Here is a 22,441-nt window from a genome sequence, read left to right as displayed (position 1 = left end):
TTCCGATGAGAAGTGATAGCTGTTTTGGGGAGTTCGTTATTTGAAAGGCGCTTGAGGCTCCAACCTCAATCCATCTCTGGATTCGTTTTATTTTATGTTTTCAGATAATTCAGACAGTGATTCTAACAAACTTTCTATTCATCCGATGCACCTGCCACCTTTATGCCCAGAACGAATCAACACAGTTGTTAAATTTGTCAATTGTTCAAGGAGCCTTGACACCATGTCTATCATATCCCTAATCTTCAGTTATTTGCAGCATTTAACTCTGTTTTCATTTTCAGATATAAATGCAACCCGGCAATTAAATGGATTCGAGACAACACCTGCTCTTCCTGCTTTGGGATAATTTGACGCAATAGCTCGGTTCATAGTAAGTTGAACCTGCCGAGTATGAACGTAATTCAACGGAACAGACAAACCTGATAATTGTGTCAAAGGAATAATCTATCAAGATGCGGTGTAACTATCCCAGAGAATTGGCTTAGGCGATGAAACGGGATCCACCCTCATAATACGGCTCGTGCACTTTGATATTATATGCTGCCTCTGGTCAAATATGAACTATATTCCATAAGAGCCTACAAAACAACAACAACAACAACAACAATTAACAACAACAACAACAACAACAACAACACACAAAAGACCCCAATGCCGAAAATGATCTTTTCTTCTCCAATTACCTCGTTTTCCAATTTGCGGGTTCATAGATAGTGACAAATGAATCAATTAAAGTATCAAATCAATGTAGCGGTAATAAATTGGCTTTCAATATGATACATTATACTTCTTACAGTAGTTTTCCGTATGATCATCTTTAAATTTGGTACGGAGTATACAAAGCGTTCTTTTTCTTTTTCATGTTAACCATATTCAGACAAGATGCTGTCGTATGTGTCAATATGATGATATGGGAATGGTTAATATTCGCTACTCTAAAAATCTTCTTTGTGTTGTGCACGGACCAGCTATATTACGTACTCGAATTGCATCAACATGAATGAGAAATCCATAATTGTGAAACTATAGTTATGCAGTGGCTATTCAAGATGTGTAAGTCTTTATTTAAAAGGTATTCTTCAAATGCAGGAAACAGCAGAACTATTAAGATTAAACCATACTTTTACTAGAACTCCACACAAACCACAGGCAAAGTAGGCACTTGTGCCATAACATTAGCGCATCAATTTAGAAGTTATTACTTAATCAAATGTTAACAATTTGAAATAAAATAAAAAGAGTATCGTTGTGTAGAAAGATCCCCTTTAACATAATATTCCACTGTGCTGACGCACGTAACGTAAATCACAACTAATGATTAACCTCACAGTAAAACAAAAAGGGAGATAAACATCAACGAGTCATATTTCAGCGAGAGAAGGAACGGAATCAGGGAGAATGATATGTAGCAAGATGGACGAGCCGATACCATAAATATTCATTATTTTGTTTCAGTGTTGTCTGTATAGTGATCTCCCTCTTCTCACACACAAGCACACACACAGACACAGACACACACCCACGCATGCATCATCACACACAAACAATACACACATACAACCACACACCCCAACTCTTCCTCATCTTCACTCAGTCGCTAACTCTGAAGTTGTCGGGAGTTCGCGACGCGCGCAAAATTAGAGGAAGCTTGTTAGTATCGGGCCAGGCGTCAAGGGGAAAGGACGCGCGTGAAACACTCTGGGATTCAGTGCAGCATAGACTAGCAATCAGCAAGCGTCTGTGTTCTCTTTGATGGATGGTGGAGGAGCAGGCTAACAGTTAAAATGGCTCATGGATCATCGACAACCGCCTCGCCTGTCTACCCATCGGGCATCGCCACGCCAGGGGGACGCTTCATCTCGTCCGATTACATCGTCTATGCGAACTCGACCGCGCAGGTCGTAGCAGACGATGGCGGCAACGAAACGCGGTGCTTCTCTGGATCTGGGGAGTGCGTGTGGTTGTTCTACGGTCATTACAGCGACCTGACGCAGCTGGCCAGCGTCCATACCATCTTCGTGGCCCTTTTTCTCCTCATCATGGCCTTCGGGATGGCCGGCAACGCCATGGTCATCGGAGTCGTGTGGTCACACCGATCGATGAGGACGCCCACCAACTTCTACATCGTGAGTCTCGCCGTCAGCGACCTCCTCGTCATCACCTTCGTCATGCCACTCAAGCTTGTCGAATACGGCGCGGACATTGACTACTCAATATTCAACACGGTCCTGTGTTCCTTCACGGCCTTCGTCATGCCCGCTTTCATATTCACCAGCATTTGGACCCTGGTGGCGATATCCGTTGATCGGTAAGATACGATCCCCTGATCGACGGCTTTCAACAGGTTTTACAAAAATCGTCAATTTCTTTGTTTGTAATTTCCGTTCGGAACTCCCCCTTTTTTAGTTTACGTCATTTAAATACCTTTCGCACAGCTGAACTTTTGATTATCCTTTGATGAATTACCTCCAATAGATTCCTTTTTTTCGGCCTCTTTCACATTTTTGTTTTTTTACAAACGCTTCTCGTCCGCAGCTTTATGTGTCCTTTAAAAGATTGCATGGGATAAAGATTACTCGTCTTCATCCTTATTTTGTGAGCTTTTGTTTTTCTTGTCTTTTTCTTGTGCTAAAGTTATGTGCCAAATGCTATGTCTTTGCAAAAAACACAAGTTTGAAACCTTATTTCCAAGAACTCTCGCTGCAATGTATTAAGACACTGCATATAGGATCATGGTGTGCTATAATATTAAGACCAGAGATCCTACACCCTGCTAAGACTAGCAGAAATAGCATACTTCGGAGACAACCGGTTAATATCCAGTCGGTGGTGGGGTGGGGGGGGGGGGGTGGGACTTACTATCCTCTTAGCTGGTAGAACTCTTTGGCATCGCACAATAGCGTGATGAAATTTCACCCCGAGATGGCATTCAGGATGATGCACGCCTGTGTCCAATTTCAGCTAAAATCAATTTTGTCAGCATCTGTGAGAAATAGAGGATGTTTTTATCCAGTGTTTTCGGTAGCGTACACAGTCCCACCGATGTCTAAGAGAAAGGGTGAGAGAAAGAGAGAGAGAGAGGGGGGGGGGGGGTGGGTCGGTGGAGGTGTGGGGAGACCGGTCCTGTCTTACCTCTCTACAACATGAAGTCCCACAATTACATTGTTGGAATTTCATGCACCACGTGATCAGCTATTCTTTTGAAGATGAATAGGTACATTCCTGGTCCAATTCCCCTACGATGTTTATATCATCATGATTGTTACAATCCATGACACAGTTACAGTAATATTTTACATGAAATGTAAATTGGCATTGGTATTAAGATGCATTCACCGCTTTGTTGTTTTTTTTTCTTTCCTTTCTTTTTTTGATATGCCATCACGAACCTTTGTTTTTTTTTTATAAAGTGAAAGCGATGTTTTTCCTCAGGATCCAGAGTAATGTCTAATTTTTCATGGAGTCATAGGAGTAGAAATAAGGAGTGTACTGTGGGATGCGCTTTAAAGGAAAAAGCCTATGTTTCGAGTTCTGCTATGCCATTGAATAGAGAGGACTCCGAGTCATTCTTCTCTTTGGAGATGTACAAGAAACACACACACACACACCAAAAAAAAAAAAAAAAACAAAAAAACAAATGAAAAAAAAAAACAACAACAAATAGCTGCTCAGGTGAAAGTCGAAAGTTAGTTTGATAAAAGTAAGGACCTATACGATGTAGCTCCATGATAAAAGCATACACGAGCCTGCAAATAGTTAGCCAGCCGGAGTGCACCCCGGGGAGTACGCGGGCGCACTGCCGTGGCGGATTTTCATTCCAGTCCTGAACAGTAACATCTGTGTGCGTGTTCTAATTCTCCACTGCACGGTCTCTCCCTGTTCTGCGAAGGTTAAACAGGACTCTCGTTATCAGTTAAATCATTATCATTAGTACCACCATCCTTATCCAATATAATAACTATTACCGAGATTATTATACATAATCATCGTTAAGTAAGCTTTTGATTGATGACCAATGAGATGTTCCATTACTTTGTCTTCAGAAGTGTAAGTTGGCATAACCAAAAATGACTCGATTACGATTAAGGGAGATCAGTGCTTTCGGTCTACAAGAAATAGGGTCTATACTTTCGGTATGATGTGCTAGTCAGACTATCATAGTAATAATCTGTGGAACAGCACTATAAACGGCAGCACATACAACTTGAAAAATTCATCTTGAATGCGACCACTCGCCGGACCAGCTGTACACACAAGAAGAGATCTGACGTACTGACATTTAATATTGGCCGCAACTGATTCCGGCAAAACAGACATATTTTTTTCTCTTTTTATTTTATGAGGAACTTTATTTTCTATAGAACTTCACATTTTACATCATACACAGATCTACCAAATGCACGCTACAAAATTATTTTGACAAAAAACAACAAGAGTACATCAATGTCACCAATTGAAATAGTTTTTATTCTTCTCAATCTACTGCCATGAAATATTGTCTGATTGCAATTTAAACTGTTATAAAATCTGAATTCTGCTGTCAAATCTTTTATCTTAGTGGATATTGAAAAGCAATAAGTTTCTTCATTATTTTCTTTGGCATAATTCCAATCAACAATAAATTGAGCATAATTCAGAGTAAAGTTTACTGTATTTCATCTTTTTTGGTAATTATATCATATCCAGTGACAATTACTTTTTCATAATTACGCATGAGATCAGTTTCCAGTACATTTTAATTCTCTTGCATGTCAGAAATAAATGACATGTAATTTCTTTACGATTACAGGACCGGACTATCATTCAAACTTTCCTATTTGAACAAATTTCTTTACGGGAGAATGACACAGATAATTAGTCTTTAGAAGGATTCAAATCACACCTCGCCGAGACCATGGTAACTCATTAACCAAAGATTAGTTCTAGCATCAGAAATACATAGAATTATACCAGCAAAATCAGCAATCCGTGAAAATCTCACAATACGTTTTACAGAATTTCTCGATGTTTTGGAACACCACATGATACTTTTAGACCAGAATTGTCTGTCTGTATGCAACACTCTCGAGAAAGGACTTGACACTTAGCATTTTTTGATGGATTTTGATTGTACCTGTCATGTCTCCAAGAGCTCAATGCAACCCTCAATAACACTGCAAAACTGAATTATAAAGAAGGAGATAGAGGGGGAGGGTGGGGAGGAAGAAAGAGACCAACAGATATGTGTACAGGCAGCAGCTGATGGTTTTCTCTGCGTTGTTGTCTCTGAGTTTTGGATACTTGGTAGTTGATGTCAATTCGAATAACATTATCACAACAAAAATCACTTCCTCTAAAGGTCAGTCTCAGCCATCTTTCATAAAGACTTTACGAATAACAGAAAACAAGTCTGATGACATTTCAGTCATAATGCAGTTAAGACAATAAATGATTGAATTCATAAAAAAAAAAAAATCCACGCATGGACACACGCACACGCATACGCAGAAAATTGATATTACGGAAACATCATCTTGTTCCTTCAAAGCCCAGGTAAGTCACGAATGCTGTGACTCCGACAGCGCTGTACTCCATTTTCCACAGTGTAGTAAAGCGACGACAAGTCTGTTGTTTGGATGTGACAGACTTCATTAGACCCGATATGGGATGGAGATTGATGTATATTGGCGTTACGGTGACTGGATCTCAACAAGTGTTTGAGCACCGTGGCAGAGTAAGCAAGGCTCTGGATTTTTAAACCGGAAATCATGGGATCATTTTCCCCGGCCATGCACATTCTTGGACAATGTCTTTCGTGATAAAAGCAGCACTAAATGCGATTATGGCAGGACCTTTGGCAAAAAGGTAAAAGACAAAGAGTTTATACCATAAAAACCCCTCAAAACTCTTTTGTTCAAATAACTTTTACGTTTTGCTTTCCAATCATGGCTCTTTCCTAAAGAAGCGATGTTACAAAGAGAACTCATTTTTTTTTTCTGCATCAGGAGTGTCACCGTGTGACAGACATCGGAAGACTCCATCGTTGTTATTATCATTATCGAGATTTTTGTATAATTTTCCGTCACTTCTGTTAATGTATTCAAGTCGAATGCGATACAAGAAGTATCGCTGACATTCATATCGAGCCCAAATCGCCCCGAAGCTCATCTGACCACCTCCTCATCGGATCTTCTTTAGCCTGATGGAGAATGCCCACAACCCATTTCAAGGCATTCGTCATTGTATTCTTTGCCAACTCGTTTGTTGTCAGGGAAAGTAATTTCAGGAAATTCAGAGTGGGGAGGTTTTACGATGAATGCATTAAGCACCAAAATATATATTGCATATAACGATACCGAATCTTGTCAGAGTAAATTACCAATTCGCTCTTCCTTCACTGTCTTGATCAGCAACGAACATAGAACGTGTAGAACGCCCACAGAATTACCCAGATTCATCCTGTATTTCACTTCATGCTAACAGTGACTAGGCCTACTGTCAAATTTGATCACATACAAAAGACGCACCAAACATATATCCCAGACAGGATGAGATAGAGAAGAGGGGGTGATTTTAGGAATTGTTGGAAATAAGATACCCATTTGTGTAATCTTTGGATTTGTGCGTGGCATTATTACATTATTCAATAACGCCGTAAGAAGAAAAGAAAAGAAAGGGAAGAAATACATCAGTCGTTCTCTTATCAGTTCAAATTATTGACGTTACTTTTGATTAAAAAAAATAAGGGTAAAATCCAATGATTGTGCATCTTTTCTATAACATCCTTATTTTCTAGACGTGATGTTCCTTTATATTCAGGCAAACAAACAAACAAACACACTAATTTCTCCCCACAAGTCTACATTATATTACAAGGAGCTGCGTGAATACTTTGGCAGATTAAAAAAAAAAAAAGAAAGAAAATTCGGCTCCCAAAGAATTCCACAGCGGAGCCATCGTCACCACCCCGAAGCGCTTATTACGTCAGAACCATTCTCCGTTTTCCATCTTGTCCGCACTGAACGGACAACACCACCAAGTATCCAAATTAACAGCAATTTATTTTGCACGAGCAAAGTGAATCGATCGGCCGCATGGTGTCTATAGTCTGATATCCCAGAAGGCATGGCATATCCTCTCCCTTATTTCTTTCTTCATCCGAAAGAAATATCCTTCAGGTTTGCTAACAAAAATGGACAATTAAGTCTCGAATTTGGACACCTGTCGCTGTTCTTCCCTTTACTCCTTGACAAGCTGCAGATGAACATGATTTCCAGTAAAATAGAGAGCACCGACGTGTTTTCATCTCTTATCAAGAAATACACAAGTCCTTCATCTGGAGCCACGTAAAAAGATAAGACATCGTTGACGGCAGCGAATATGCCGTGATCAAATTACAAAGCTCGTGAAACTTCAATACAAACAGGTAACACATTACATTATGTTATACATGGGTCCTTCATACGTTTTGACGTATATCTCTAAACCATTTACCGACACAGTGTATAAAAGCTGTGAGCATATTGCCGTCTCACAAAAGCCCCTTATTCAGTCAATGATGGGGTTGTAAGGTCTACGGAAAACAAGGATGATGGACGACGACTCCAGTGGAGAAGAGTGATGCTCTTATCAATAAAAACCAAAGGTGCTATAAATGAGAACAGGAGAGTTCGGTAAAATTTTGCCATTTTGTCATGGTGACAAAACAATAGTAGTGGCTGTTAATTGGGTCGTAAATATTAGCAATACTTAATATCCGTGGCACACAGACACTTTTTTATCTAAAAGCCGATGGGATGCGTGCCGTCAGAAGATGTGCAAAGCATGAAATTTGAACTTCGGAAGGGAAAATAGCCTGTCGTGTTTAATGCGATTACACGCAGTATCACTTGGTTTGGCGAGATGTTTTCGTATTTTTGTTTTCGTTTCGTGCTTCCATTCAAAATCGGAAACAGAATACGGGAGGAAAAAAAATGAGATCACGTTAAATTGGATGGGATCTATTCTAACCCATGCAATATGTAGGTATTAAGAATTACCGGTATGCCGCTTTTTCATGATTTTTTTTTTCGTGTAATGTATTGTGAACATGTCAAAATTCTCTGTGGACAGCCTGGTCACTTTAGAAAAGTGCTATGCTATGATGTTCGCCATATGGCATATAGCATAAAGATAATGGATTGAAATGTTGCCAGGAAAGATGTCACCCGTTTAGCTGTTTTTGGAAAATTACTTGTCGGAAAGGTTATGGAGTCAGTCACTAGGCTGTTTGTACAAGTAGCATTTTCTTTAATTCGGAAGAACATTTACCCAGAGGTCGAAGATTCGGGTGTCTATATGAACACAATGTGACCAAAATGAAAGAAAAACAACAACTAAAAAGCATATTAATCATTTATGGCATGTCATTCACGAAAAGACAGTGCAAGGCACCTTATATCCCGTTTAATTTATCCGCACCTTGTGAATATTTTTGTATCAACTTCGATCAAGATGTAATCTCTCTCGGTTGAAAATAAAGTATTGTTCAGAGGTGAGTCATCAGATTGAATGGCAACAGCATATATTTCCCACTAGAATGATCAGGCTGACTGCCGTTGAATCTATTTTCCTGTCATACAAGTCCTAACAGCAAGCATTGTACTATTCACGAACATGGCAAAGCATTTAAAAATGATTACGAGTATATATTTTATGTAAATATAGATATACATGCATTTATGTATGTATGTATGTATGTATGTATACTCATATGACATTATTGTTACAAGTATTAGCACTATTGCTGTTAGCAATTTGCAAGATTTAACTTAAAGGACCATGTAAATGTGAGTCACGCCCAAAAGTTGTCAAGCTGATCTTTTAACGAACAAAATCAATAACAACAACAGCAACAAAATCTTTTCAAGGGACCATGTTCCACTGCGTGTATAGACCGATTCGGTTTCGATGCCGTTTTTTTTTTTTTTTTTTTTTTTTTTTATAATGCTAATGTCTATATCAGTCATAACTGGGGGCCTTCGGTATGCATAACAATAGTTAGTTTATGCACTGACAGAGCAATGCACCTGACTCATTACATAACCTATTGAATCATTTTTTTCTTCTTATGTTGGAAGCACCCCAGTGATGGCTGGCATAAGTTACATTGTTTCAAAACCGGATTGGTCTACGTACAAATGGGCTACCCTCCGTATGTTTTTTTTTTTCTTTACTGACCTTTATGTATGAAATGTGATGATTTTTTAGTACGGAAATAAAACAAATAAACAAAAATACATCCTCTCATGGGATCAAGCTCATTTCGCTACGCAAACTAGAGAGGGCGCGAAAATGATTGACTATAGGAATAATGTGCACATCGTTCAAAGCTGAGATCGCGCATCAAGAAAGGAGCATTCTAGTTGTTAAAAATTTGGTTTGTTACAAACATTCTTTGTGAGATACTTCATCTGCACACACACACTCAAAGGCTTCAGTCTTACAGGGTCCGGCTACTTTATTCATCATTATTTTCGTTAACGCTTGAAGTCATTTGGTACATTTTCATCGACTTTCAATATCAAAGATATACACTAAAAAAAAAAACAACTTGACAAATGATTCTTGTCGGCAAACGGAATTGAGTTAAATTCTAACGCCCCAATCAATTTGTTACTTGAGTATCAATACAGGTAGTTGAATCAATTTAGGGGAATTTCATGTGAGATATGACTTCTATCCTAACTATCGACACAGCTCGCTTTAAATGTCAAAGAACACCTAATGCTGCAATTAATCACAATTGTGTCTCAGAGCTCAGTTTCCTGACAACTCCATCATTTCACCCCGCCGCCAAGGGGAGAATACATGACAGTAGCAAAATGTCAGCACAATACCTAGATATCCATTTACATGCCAAATTGTCCTTATAGTTACGCCCGATCGATTATGTGAATCATAGAGTTTATGAAATTAATATGACAAAAACAATAAGTAAATCAAACCGCATGGGATCACTCGATGTAAGAAGAATCCTGTCTAGGATGCATCAGGCTAAAATCACGACTTGCACGACAGCGAACGAGTCTGTTTATTGATTTTATATTGTGATCTTTGAAGTGAAGACCAAGATTTCTTAAGATGAATTCCTGTGGACATTTAAGAAAAAATCTAAACAATGAAGGGAGATCTGATTAATTCGGACTCACACGCGCAGACGATCTACCACGGATATGAATATATTCCGCTTCGGCGCGCGCACCACGGAGGCGCTATATTTTCATGGTCGCATAACGCCAGTCAACACGGCCGCATATTGGCGGGACAGCTTCGAAAACAATCATCCGACAAGTTCGGTATTGCAAATTGATACCTACTCACAGACAATGAGGAGTGAAAAAAAAACACATCGCCAGCTTTGCTGGTGATAGATCGATTTCTTTTTTTTTTTAAATTGCAATTCGGAAACACTTCCATTGAGTGCTTTACCATCCCGGGCTGGGGTGGTGTTTGGGGAGGGCGTTTGACGTTTAAGAAGAGTAATCATTGTTGTTGAAAGCGTTGACAGTCAGCTGCAAGAAGTGACACGGATTTCATTGATGCTTTCTGTTCTGCAGATCGCGTTAAACGGAGGGTCTACTTATTGGCCCACTTGCAGAAAAAGCATAAAGCAGAGGAGCGATGAACAACAAGCTCTTATTACGCAGGCCTGATCATAATCTAGACACATGCTCAACAAAATCGTGGGTTACATGGAGCAATTTTCTATGTGTCGATGTTACTTCTTTTGTATGTAAACAATGTACAAAGACTGCAGATCCCTTGATATCTATTTGACTGTTTGGCAAAGGTTACCTGAATCCTAATTCCATCGAAACAGAATATTATTTTCGAAGAAGTCAGATTGATCTAACGCTAAAGCCGCCACGAAATTATAGCCTTTATGCAAGCTTCACGAGTTACTAATCAATTTAGTATCACCAGTTTACTAAATCAAAATACTATAAGTGCAGATTATTGAATGATAAAAGGAAATAGCCTAAAAGAAAGAGTATTCTTAGATAAACTGAAAAACGGCTCAATAAGTCATTTGAATTATTGGTCAATAGTAGACAGCAGTGGTCCAGGCCATCGTCACGCATTACAATTATTCGTTAAGTTGAAGTTTGAAATTCAAGCCATGGAAATAGATTCCGCGTCATATGAAATATATTGGTGATTACAATCATAATTGACTGATGTAGAGAACGCATATAGATTCATTTGGCTCTCATGGTATACCAGATGCATGGGCCATTTGTGCGAATGTTTGTCATTGCCATAGTAAGTGTAATTATGCAACTATGTACCTCACGATAATGCCTGTCTATGAAGGTGAAACATTTCTCAGCAAGTCTTGTTTTTAATGATGCTACCTAATTTATGCTGATCAATCATGCTGTGAGAGTATTTTGACTTCATATTTTGCGCACGATTATTCAGTATTTCCCGCTTCATTCATCTAACATTCAGTCATTATTTTGCTAATCGAAGAGTATTTGCTAATGTGACAAAAGGGAGTGCGAACCTACTGATACTTAATAGCATAACATGTACTGCAGCAGATGTAAATGAAGTACTGAAACCCTTTTTAAAACCAGATATTTACAGGGATTTAATTCAATAAAGGTTCTCAGATATAGTTTCTAAGTAATGCCAGGAAAGTACAGGCACGCATTTAGCCTGCGCAAAAAAAAAAAAAAAAAATGCAAAAACTTGAGCGACAGCTGAGAGGGGTCTTGCAAGCGATAAGTTTTTGTCAAATGGTGGATCGTACTTTTTGTTTTGTTTTGTTTTGTTTTGTTTTCGATATGTGGACAAGGAGTTCATGCCCGTTGGAATATTTATGAGCAACCATCTCTTAAACTCAAATCTCCAATTTTCTCGTGACTTGCCGGCTCTGTTTGGGGATTTGTGATTAGGTACGATGATGAAGATTTCAGGTAGGCAATCGGGCATAATTCTCGTCTTCTTATTTCCCATCTAGTTTTCAGCTCTACTTTTTTTTCTTCTTTGATGACCAAAGTACTCCGTATACATTCGGAAGATTGCCAGCCAAGCTATACGAAAGCAAACACAAAGCTGATGAAAAGTGACGTGCGTATAAGTGCCTGCTTGATTGAAGTACATCAATCGAGGCGCCCGTCACTGGAAGGTGATGTCAGAGGTAAGGTGGCGGGTGAATCCAGGCGGTGCAAGCCAGATTATGGTAGATAACCGATGACCTTGGCGGCGGATAGGACAAATTGCCTCGCTCATGTATTCTAAAGACGGTGTGGAAGAGCGAATGATGTTGTTACCTCCTCGAACGGACACGTGCGCTTTATCATTGTGAATATGCAGCATACCAGTGTTTCGGGGGGAAAGGTGGATTGTGGAGCTCGGGTGAAATCCGACACGAAATTGATGCTGGCAATGTACCGCGGCGCTCGTCCGCAGAGAATGCTTCTCACCCGAGGGCTTGGCATCTGTGATACGACCGTGTTTTGACAGATCAGAACTTTATTACCCTCTTATGAAATCGAGTTACACTCATTTCTTGGTGTCCCAAGCATACTTCGCCGGGTTGTTGAGGGTTAACAATGTTGAATTACCATGAAGCCGACGAGATAAGCTGTCTAGAAGCCACCAATGATCATGTCCCTCCAGTCTAAAAATGTCTGGAGACGATGTGATACGAAACCTGAATGCGCTGTGACTCGGACGAAAAGACGCAGACACATTAGAATCTATATAACTCTTTCTATCACCATCTTACAGAACAACAATGATCAAAGCTTGAACCCCCCCCCCCCCTTTCACAAGCAAGAATGTCTCTTGAACTTTACTTCATAGTCACAAGTCACAATCGGCTCCGATGAGTGGGTAGAGCCGAGCCCAGCTCATCATCCCCGGCGTCCTCTCGGTCCTCGGCCCTGGAGCTCTGGATGGGCGAAAATCAGCATTTCTTGTTTGGCGGCTCGTCAGGGAGTGTAGTCATTAAGCAGCCGAGGATTCCCGACTGTCTCAGGTGTTCTTGTGCAGCCTCGTCAGAGTAAAACGTTTTCGGACATGCATTTCTCAAGGCAAGGCAAGGCAAGGCAGTCGCCGTTAAAAGGGGCGATTACCGCACGTCGAAAGGAGAAATTACTCCGGTGAGGAGCTGATGTGGAGTGAAGCATTACAACAAAAGCACAATTACACTAATAAAACTGAAGGCAAAGCAAACAGACATCCATTTTTTTAAAGGACATGTGAATGTAACTAAGTTGATAGGAATGGTGTCCTATTTATGCTGATATAATAAACCAGTAACCGGTGTCACGACATTTATACGAAACTCTGTCAATACATGTACACAACTATGTTTATCCAACCTCGGTCTCTTTCTCACCTACCCCCCCCCCCCCATCTCTCCCAGACACACACACACACACACACACACACGCTTCTTTGTATACATGTGGATGTATACCACATAATGAGCATACTGTCAGCACATTCGTATAGAATACATAGTGCACATGCACCCGATCCATTTTCTGGGAAGACATTCAGCCACCCTACAGCCTGAGGGCACACAATCATACTCGACGTTCAACCACAAGTGGCATCAGTGCCATCCATTTCGACTCATTGTTTGTGTACAAACGCCTTGAGTGCTGCGGGGCATAAGAATTCTGAGTGATCTTTTTAAGGGCGCAATGTTTCATCGTAAATTATCTTCTTCTTTTTTTTTGTGGTTCTTATCCACTCGGTTATTTACAGCTCTGCTGCTTTCTTATCTTAGTTTTCAGTCCTGAAGCTTTCTCTGATTCATAATGAATTGTCCTTCCATGATTGAATGATCATTAAACGTAAATCCCTGAGTAAAGCAAAGTTTTAAATTAGACGCTAAGTGGCAGAGTATGCACATCAGTTTCGACGGGCTTCAAAGGATCAAGATTACAAAGCGAGCTTTTAGTTGTTTTGATGTTTGTTTTGTTTTTGTTTCGTTGCCATACAAAAGAGAGCAGATAAGACTGATATAAGCTATTTGAATATCAGAGGCCATCTACGGATTAACCCTTCAAGTGCCGATGAGTCTAATGTGCACACATTTCATACACATACAGTATTGGACGCAGGAAATAAACGTGTTGCAGAGAGGGTTAACAATGTCATTACAATTAGCACAGTCTCGCTGGCAGAAAATGGTCATGAACCTTTCATCGCCAGATAAAAGCACAAACAGAGTATATCACAACAGCAATGAGCAAAAATGAAAGAAAAATGGACCTGTATTTTTGCTAACTTTGTCGCTCCTAATCCCGTAAGCGAGAGAGCGCGACTCGTCACGGCTTCAATCATGTCGGCCGTGAACTTCACCGGGGAATATATAACGTCGGGAATGGGGGAATGGAATCATTAGACATCAATATTCATTGGCCATGATTTTACCCCCCGCCGTTCACGCGTCTTGCCTGCTCGTCTTTCACTGCTCGCTGTTTGCATAACGCCAATATATTGGGCGTTCACCCTTTTTTTTTTCTCTCTCAGACCGGCGTTTTGCAACTGTACTGTTTACACCTCGCAATGATACCCCCTCTTCTTCTTCTTCTTCTTCTTCTTCTTCTTCTTCTTCTTCTTCATCATCATCTTCTTCTTCTTTTTTCTTTTTCTCTTCTCTTCTTTCTCTCTGGCTGTCTTTCTAAAAATAAATAATAATAATAATCAGGCACTGGCCTCCTGCCTTTATAGTTTTGTTTTTGACATCTCTCTTGAAATTCATTGCTGGCCACAATTTACAGATGAACATTAATCGTCAAACGGTAAAGACAACAAACAAACAACAAACAAGCATATGTCGTTGCATCTGCATATGTGTGTGTGTGTGTGTGTGTGTGCGTGTGTTTCTAATGTATGTGTACGCATGCCTCGTACATGGACTTGCTTTCGCTCTCTCATGCCAACTCCAAAGCTATTATAGCATCCCATCCAGCAGTGGTGGCGCCACGAGGCATTGTCCCGTCCAATCCCAGCCTCCCCTACGTCACACCACGAATTCCCCAACCTTTTGTGGTACGCCACCAGCGGGGAAGGGAAAAAAATAACCCCCAAACGGGGAGTGGCAAACTGGGATGACAGAACGTAATCGACACGGGACGTAGCCGCAGTGGGGTGGCAAAGATGGACCGTCGAGGTTTGTTCCCGCATCGTGAGGGGTCGAAACGTGTGCTTTTATCATCATCTTCAGAGCGCATTAATTCTATCTGAAGTTTGTGCACAGATGGCTCTTTGAGGAATAATTTTGTACTTTATTTTTTATTTGTTTTGTTTTAGGGACCGGGCGATCATGCGTAACTGATGAGGAAGGGATGGTAGTATGATATCCACGTGCATAGACAGGCAGATATCATGCTTGATAACATTAAGATCTCTCATGAAGATCTCTCTTTTCCAATAATACAATGATTTTTAACGAATAGTTTCATAATCCAGCATGTTTCCACCTTTTATTTTAAACTGTATCTGGAAAATATGTTACATTGGAAACAAAACTTGATTTAAATATGAATATTGAATTGAATATGACCAGCTGCAAAATACGCGAATGATCCATGTTACAATCTAAGTCTCGAAAATACTTTAAGTGTGAAATGAGGGACAATACTTAGAATGTTGACAATAACAGAGAATGTTGATAAACACTGAAACAAAATCAAACTTTACATGATGATGAAGAGTTTGGCCTCGTTATACTTTTTGTTTATGTCTTAGGGATGTTTCATACCCCGGATTTTGCTGTCTTGTTTATCTTTTTTTTTATTTACTGTACCATTTTCATCTTCGGGAAGTTTCAAACCTGAAATAGAACAGCCTGTGGTGTGAAAGCCATGAATGCATTGAAATTCATGGATTCGTCTTCGTTTATCCGAAACGTAGTCATAGACCATGTAAGCCCCCATTTCACTGACCATCGGAGTCTCTTGCGATCCCCAAAATGCAAAAATTTCAGCGCTCCAACGAGTTCCGATGAAATCTGATCCGACAGTCTCCAGAGAATCGCATAAAGGCTCACCGTAAGGCCCCAGAACCAAGACTCAAGTGAACCTGTCCGATGACTGTTTAATCGTCGGAAACTCGTCATCAGTGTCAGACATGTCGGGTGGTGATCCGATGAGGCAAGATGGTCAGATGAGGATCACGTGCGACATGTCTGACACTCACCTGATAGTCGACCAACCAAGTCGGATTCATCAGACTGCGATCCGATACACTTCGGTGGGTGACCGGAAGCAACAAACTTTGCTTCCGAAGGGTGACCGATGAGGGAAAAAAATCTCTGTGGAATGGGGGTATTAGCTCTGAGCTGTATCCCTTCATCGGACGATCTATAGCCTCATCGCATTACGCCTAACATGTAGTACATGTCTGACACTGACCAGATAGTCGACCAACATTGTGTCGGATTCATCAGACTGCGATCTGGTACACTTCGGTGTACACTCTGGTACACTTCCGACGAGTGGCAAATGAGAAAGAAAAATCTCTTTGGAGCGGGGGTTTTGTGTATACAGCATTTAATGAATCCTCGATTCTGATTGGCTGCAATGGAGTTCTGGAATTCAACGATTGCCTGGGGTTTCATAGTACCCAGACTTCCCCATAGTACCAAACCGCCCCATATATAGCATTTAACTGACCTCTATTTTGGTACGTACGCGTTATGACACGGACGTGCGTACATGGCGTGCATGTATACTGTAAACGCTTGCTTCCATTGCGCGAGAGATAACCCTTGACCGACGCGATCGTAATGCAAACGTCTATGGCAGCGAAGGAAAAGTAACATCTCTTTAAATTCTTTTCCGCAAAGAAAAGATATTTTCAGCTTTTATTAGGTATATTGTTACTAATATTGCCCCTTGGGATCTCAACTCGATGGCATGATTCCTGGAGCAAACTCCTCGGACTATAGCATGGAGTTGAGATCCCTCTGGGTGGGGCAATAATGTACCACAATGCCCTGAGCAGTTCATATCTGTGTAATAATACCATATCATAAAACGCTGTTGTATGATGTTTAAGCTCTTGGCTCGTAAAGAAAAGTCTTGGGTTCGAATCCTGATCGGCTCGTGAACCCATGAAGATGATATCTTACATTATCCATCTCGACCAAAGTGTATAACGTTTGGAGGTGGCCCATGATGGTAATCTCGGGGCTCTCTGTGAAAACAATACTGGCAAATGAAGGGCCACCCTAAGTAACTAATACATGTGCCATTATTACTATCATCAACAAAGTTACAAATGTGATCTGTTTACTCACTTTTGCAACCCTATTTGATCCTTCATTTTTCTCTTCGTTTCCCTGCAGATATCTCGTCATTATCCATCCACTGAAGGCGCGGTCCTTCAACACCCGATCTCGGGCTCTTCGCACCATTGGTATCATCTGGTTTGCCCCCTTCGTCCTGCTCTCCCCCTACTTCTACCCGTATCAGACCCTCCGCTACTACTTTCACAGCAACATGGGCACCATCCGTCGGCTCGTGTGCACCGACCGCTTCTCCGATTTTGGAAAGGTGTTCGGGATCTGCTACAACCTCTTCTTGTTCGGCATTCTCTTCGTCATCCCCGTATTTCTGCTAGGGTTCAGCTGCGGCTCCATCGCCAAGCGGTTGATGAGCCTCACGGAGGACGAGAAGATGCTCAAGAACTCGGTTAGAAAGGAGGAGGCCAGCCGTCGAAAGGTCAGTAATTACTGCAGTCCCCTGCTTTGGCCACCGTTTTGCGACCTCATTCATGCATTTTGTCCTTTCTTCCTTTTTTCTTTCTTTCTCTCTTCCTTCCTTCCCCTATCTCTCTCTCTCTCTCTCTCTCTCCCTCTCTTTAAATGTGGATCACATACAGTGCTCCCAGAATGTGTGTCACTGTAATGATGCATAAATTTGTTACCTATAATCTCTAACTCTAACCTGATTACCTGTCGGGAGTATGAAAACAATCATCGCGGCGAAGCTCATGGTGGTAGTTTGATGGGGCCGTTTTATGCTTTATAGCAAAAGGTAACGACGTTACCGTTACATTTATATAAGCATGAAAGTCATCAGACGCGTATGAGGTTTGAACTAAGCGATCGTGCTTTGCACTGAATTACTTTTACCTGGAGACGTGGGTTTGTAAATCGTGTTATGTGGGACAGAAACGGGGACAATTATTTCTTCCTTTGTCTTTCGCACTGTTAAATCAAGGGGTCTTGATCTATGTTGCCTGAAGGTAACGACTCCTGAAGCTTGTCAACAGCTTGATGGCATCAATACCGTGAGTTGATATCCCAATTCCTTGGTGATCTAAAACGTGACTAGTCACTACAAAGTCGCCGAGGATTGATAATCTGATTTTGGTACACATTTCCAAGAGTCAAAGTGCCCCCGCGATATGCACGTTGCAATTCAAAAGAAAAACAGCCTTTTTGTAGAGATAGGAAGAAGGGGATAAACACACCTGTGCGGAAGTCGGCTCTGACGCTTAGATGCAATAGGAAATGGAGGTGATTGCGTATTTCAAACGCAGAAGGTCATTTTAAAACGACACAGTTACGTGCTTCTTCCCCGGAAATATTTCAATCGCAAAGTATCCTACCATTATGAAATTTGTACAGGAGGTAGTTAAGGCTTGACGAGTTGATCAATATCGAATAATTTATTTTTCGATAAATCACTTAGTAATATATTGTTACATTATTAGGAGGTTTGGGTGTATTTCTCATTTTTTTTTTTTTACTAATCAATGCAGAAATGGTTTACAACCTATATCTGAAATAAAATATCATTTCAGATAATTATTTTCAGGTTATTTTCATATTTCTCACGAAAATAGCACACACACTGAGAGAGGGAGAAAGAGAGAGAGAGAGAGAGAATACAATAATTATGCAATACCAAAATTATACAAAGCATAAATTTGATGAAACTTCATCGGAATATACAACAATCCGTCTGAGTATAATCACCAAGGTCTCTTTAGAGTTGAGATATGGTCATAGCACGAGAACTTAGATGGGGCTTATAACGTAAAAGTAAGCTTGTTCAGTCGCAGGTCGCAGATATTTAGATGTTTCCTCTTCCCATGCATCTGAGAGTATGCACTACAAAGTTAAGGGTAGAAGTAGTGATGCATCGTATCGCTGTGTAAATTTCGTCTCTGTCTTACAGTCCAGCTTCACTCACGATGGTGGTCACGTGCTATTTTATCCTCCCTCATCACAATAAATCAGTTTTGATAATGTGTAAATAGGAACAATGCCCGTAAAAAGTTAGGGAGTATGAGTTCAGATAAAACATTTCCCACTATTGTCATTTGTCGCAGTGCCAACGGGCATGACACTCGTGTTTTGCTTTATTCGTGTTCACAATGCATTTTCTAAAATAAAAAAAAAATGCATGAATGAAATGAAAATGAAATGAAAGCCGATAGATCAACCACATATTCATCTAAACGAACGAAAATTGTGTTACGAAATGTCTTAGGTAACGTGATATCAGGGGTAATACAGAAATATCACACATTAAATTGTCCTTTACATGACGTGCATTCTGCGTGTTACCTCATATGACCCAACAGCAAGGATTCCTTCTGTGTTCAGCGTTTAAGTCCGACATGGCGTTGCGACCACTGATTTCTATAAGAAGTATCTGGATTTCTCATTCAGTCATTGGCCCATGCACTCTGTACGAACAAGTGGAGCCACCACACCGCCATCTTACCAGGCACACTCTATGGGAATTTGCACGTAGTTTGTTGTTGTTGTTGATTTTTTTTTTTTCAGCAGAGACTGTTTCCCATATCAAGTGATGTCACAGCGTTAGTGTATGGGCGATGTGCGTGGTAAGATGGCGGCAAGGTGGCCTCAAAGAGATTGGCCAATGAGATATCCAGATACCGCATGTTCAGATCAGTGGTTGTGACCCTTCTTTTTTAATTTTGTTTTTATGGTGCAGGCAACACCATGGCATTACCCCAAACATACTCGTAGAAAGAAAGAAAAAAATCGTGAGGTTTTTGCTTTTATTTTAACCTTAACGGGCAGTTCCTCACCATGCTCAAACTGACATAATATTGATAGGTAAAAATAGGTGCCAATCCAAAAAGAAAAAAAAAAAACAACAATAGAGAATCACATGTTTCAATTGCTTTCAGTAAAATTTAATGTTACTCACAACTGCACATACAACATTGGAGAGGGGACTTTACCAACACTTCTTTTTTCATTTGTTGATTTTCAAACAATAAATTTATACTGAAAATAATGTTTTTCGTCGAAAAATTGGCAGCTGCATCTATTTCATTTGATAAAGCTAGTGTTACTAGTTTGCTACAAGACAGCATGATTTGATGAGAATGATACAGATCACTCTTATTGATTTCATGCTGCAAAAAAAGAAGAAGTACAATTGTAAGGAAGATTTACCTGTGGTATTGTAACGTTCCACTGGAGAGTCTGAGGTAAGAAATGACGTCATCACATTTGCCAGCGTGCATGTGGTTGCTGTGACTGATATTGTGTAAAACAACATGTGGAAATTCCATAAATCTCTCGGTAAGATCCAGTTTGTTTCTGTGTGCGTGCGTGTTGTTGGTTTTTTTTTTTATTTAGAAAACCTCTGTCGCACTTTTTCATAAGTAACGGTCAGCTTGAATATAACAAAGAATTCCAACTTGAAGGTTGGAATTCAGTCAGCGTTTTAAGTAGCTATATCCCGACAAAGATAGAGAGAGATGGTGAGAGATGGATTTATATGCAGGAGAGAGATAAACTGTTTCTGAGAAAGTCCTTATCTTATAAAATCTCCTCAAATTTGCAATCACTTCAAATGTGTTAAGTTCTTTCGTTTCGGATAAGGACCTGTGTAAGTACGAGTAGTGTGTTCCGAGCTGAAATGAGGCACATAGATTACAAAATTCCTCCAAGAAAAGCTTGCGTTCCTGTGCCTACTGTGGAGTTGAGGGTTTGATTGGTTTGATTGAAATTCGTGATTGCCGCCCACTTGCGTGTAAGATGAAGTGAGTCGATGGGGAACAGTGTTAACCCACTTCAAAACCCTGAACTAAAATATTATGGAGCGACACTGTCGTGTCATATATTACGTCAACACATTGTGGGAGAGGTGTGCTGTTTTGCTGTAATCATGGACGAGATGATTATCGTTATTTTTCTCCTTGTTGCAGGAAAGTAGTTTCAGCTTGCTGTCTTTTTTTTTTTGTCCGAAGAGGAATGCAGATTGAGCTATCGGTTAAAGTTTGCAATTCGGAAGGTTTGTTATTTCGAAGGTTCGTAATTCCTTTCCGTTTATTGTAATTAGTACTAACTTCTCTTTTTGTCGTCTTCGGATTGACGAATTTTATTTCATTTTGGGACTATAACCGAACCTTCGAAATAACTCAACAAATGTTTGGATTAACGAACCTTATTTCATTTTCGGATTAACAAACATCTAGCTATACTGATTCAATGTATTTTGGATTAACGAACCGTTGGAATAACGAACATCACTCGAATTATCAACGTGATCACAAGCGAGGAGGAGGCAACTTTGCAATAGCAAGAAAATTCAGACGCGCAGTCATCTCTAGGCAACGCAGCCTCTTGGAGTGCCGGAAGTTAATTGTCCCCGACCCCTTCCTTTCCTCCCTCTGTCTCGTGCGAAAAGCACTGTCGTCAACGATACACTGTCGTTCCTTCACAGAAGCAAATGTATTAATCATGAAGTTTACATTCTGCTGTGATCCTCTGGTTCAACAAAAAGGAAAGCATATTGTATATATCCGCATACAAGGACGGAAGACACAGCAAGTACCCAAACACAGTGGTCATGTTGATAGGGACATAATCTCTCCAAAAGATGTTTGAAGGATACAACATTGCATATAGATCAGCGTGTGGTCGGTCGGGCGGTCGGGCTGGCGGATAGGTGGTCTATTGCAAATGTTGCCATTCGAGTTTCCAAAGGATTCAGAATAAATTTGGCACACATTGGGCTCAACGTAAGCTTGTGCAACTGAAGACATGAAAAACTCGATGCAAAGTTGTGCAAGACACATTTTTCAAAAACTTCTGGAAAGAGCTTTGCTATGGTAGCAAGAAAAAAACCATGCACATTGAAATTCTTCTCCACTTAAAACGCACATGATGGCTGTAATATAAAGTTGTACAGGGCAAATTTGCGTTACCACCGTAACAGACTCAAATAAAGAGTGTAGCATGGCCGTAGAATCATGAAAAAGCCTTGCAGATTGACATTCTTCACTGTGTTAGCGATTCAGAAGAAGACCTGATTTAGCACAAGTGGTGATCATGATGTGAAGTTATGCAAGATATATCATTATTTTCGACAGTGTACCGGTATTACACAGATGTGTTAGGTGAGGGTGTTAATTACATTCAGTGTCATTTATAGTTTCCATCAGTAAAGTT

General features: G+C 40.3%; 1 protein-coding gene across 1 annotated transcript in view; it reads left to right on the top strand.

Moving 5' to 3' along the window:
- The first annotated feature begins 1,787 nt into the window (after positions 1 to 1,787).
- LOC140237132 (uncharacterized) overlaps positions 1,788 to 22,441 on the top strand; it is a 40,148-nt gene continuing 19,494 nt past the window's right edge. The window contains exons 1-2 of the mRNA XM_072317078.1: positions 1,788 to 2,311; positions 17,342 to 17,717. Coding sequence (XP_072173179.1) covers positions 1,788 to 2,311; positions 17,342 to 17,717 — 900 coding nt within the window. The remainder of the gene's footprint in view (positions 2,312 to 17,341; positions 17,718 to 22,441) is intronic.

Source organism: Diadema setosum, chromosome 1, assembly GCF_964275005.1.
Source record: "Diadema setosum chromosome 1, eeDiaSeto1, whole genome shotgun sequence".
Taxonomy (NCBI): domain Eukaryota; kingdom Metazoa; phylum Echinodermata; class Echinoidea; order Diadematoida; family Diadematidae; genus Diadema; species Diadema setosum.
The sequence above is the reverse complement of the archived record's forward strand: the minus strand, read 5'-3'. Positions and strand labels throughout refer to the sequence as shown.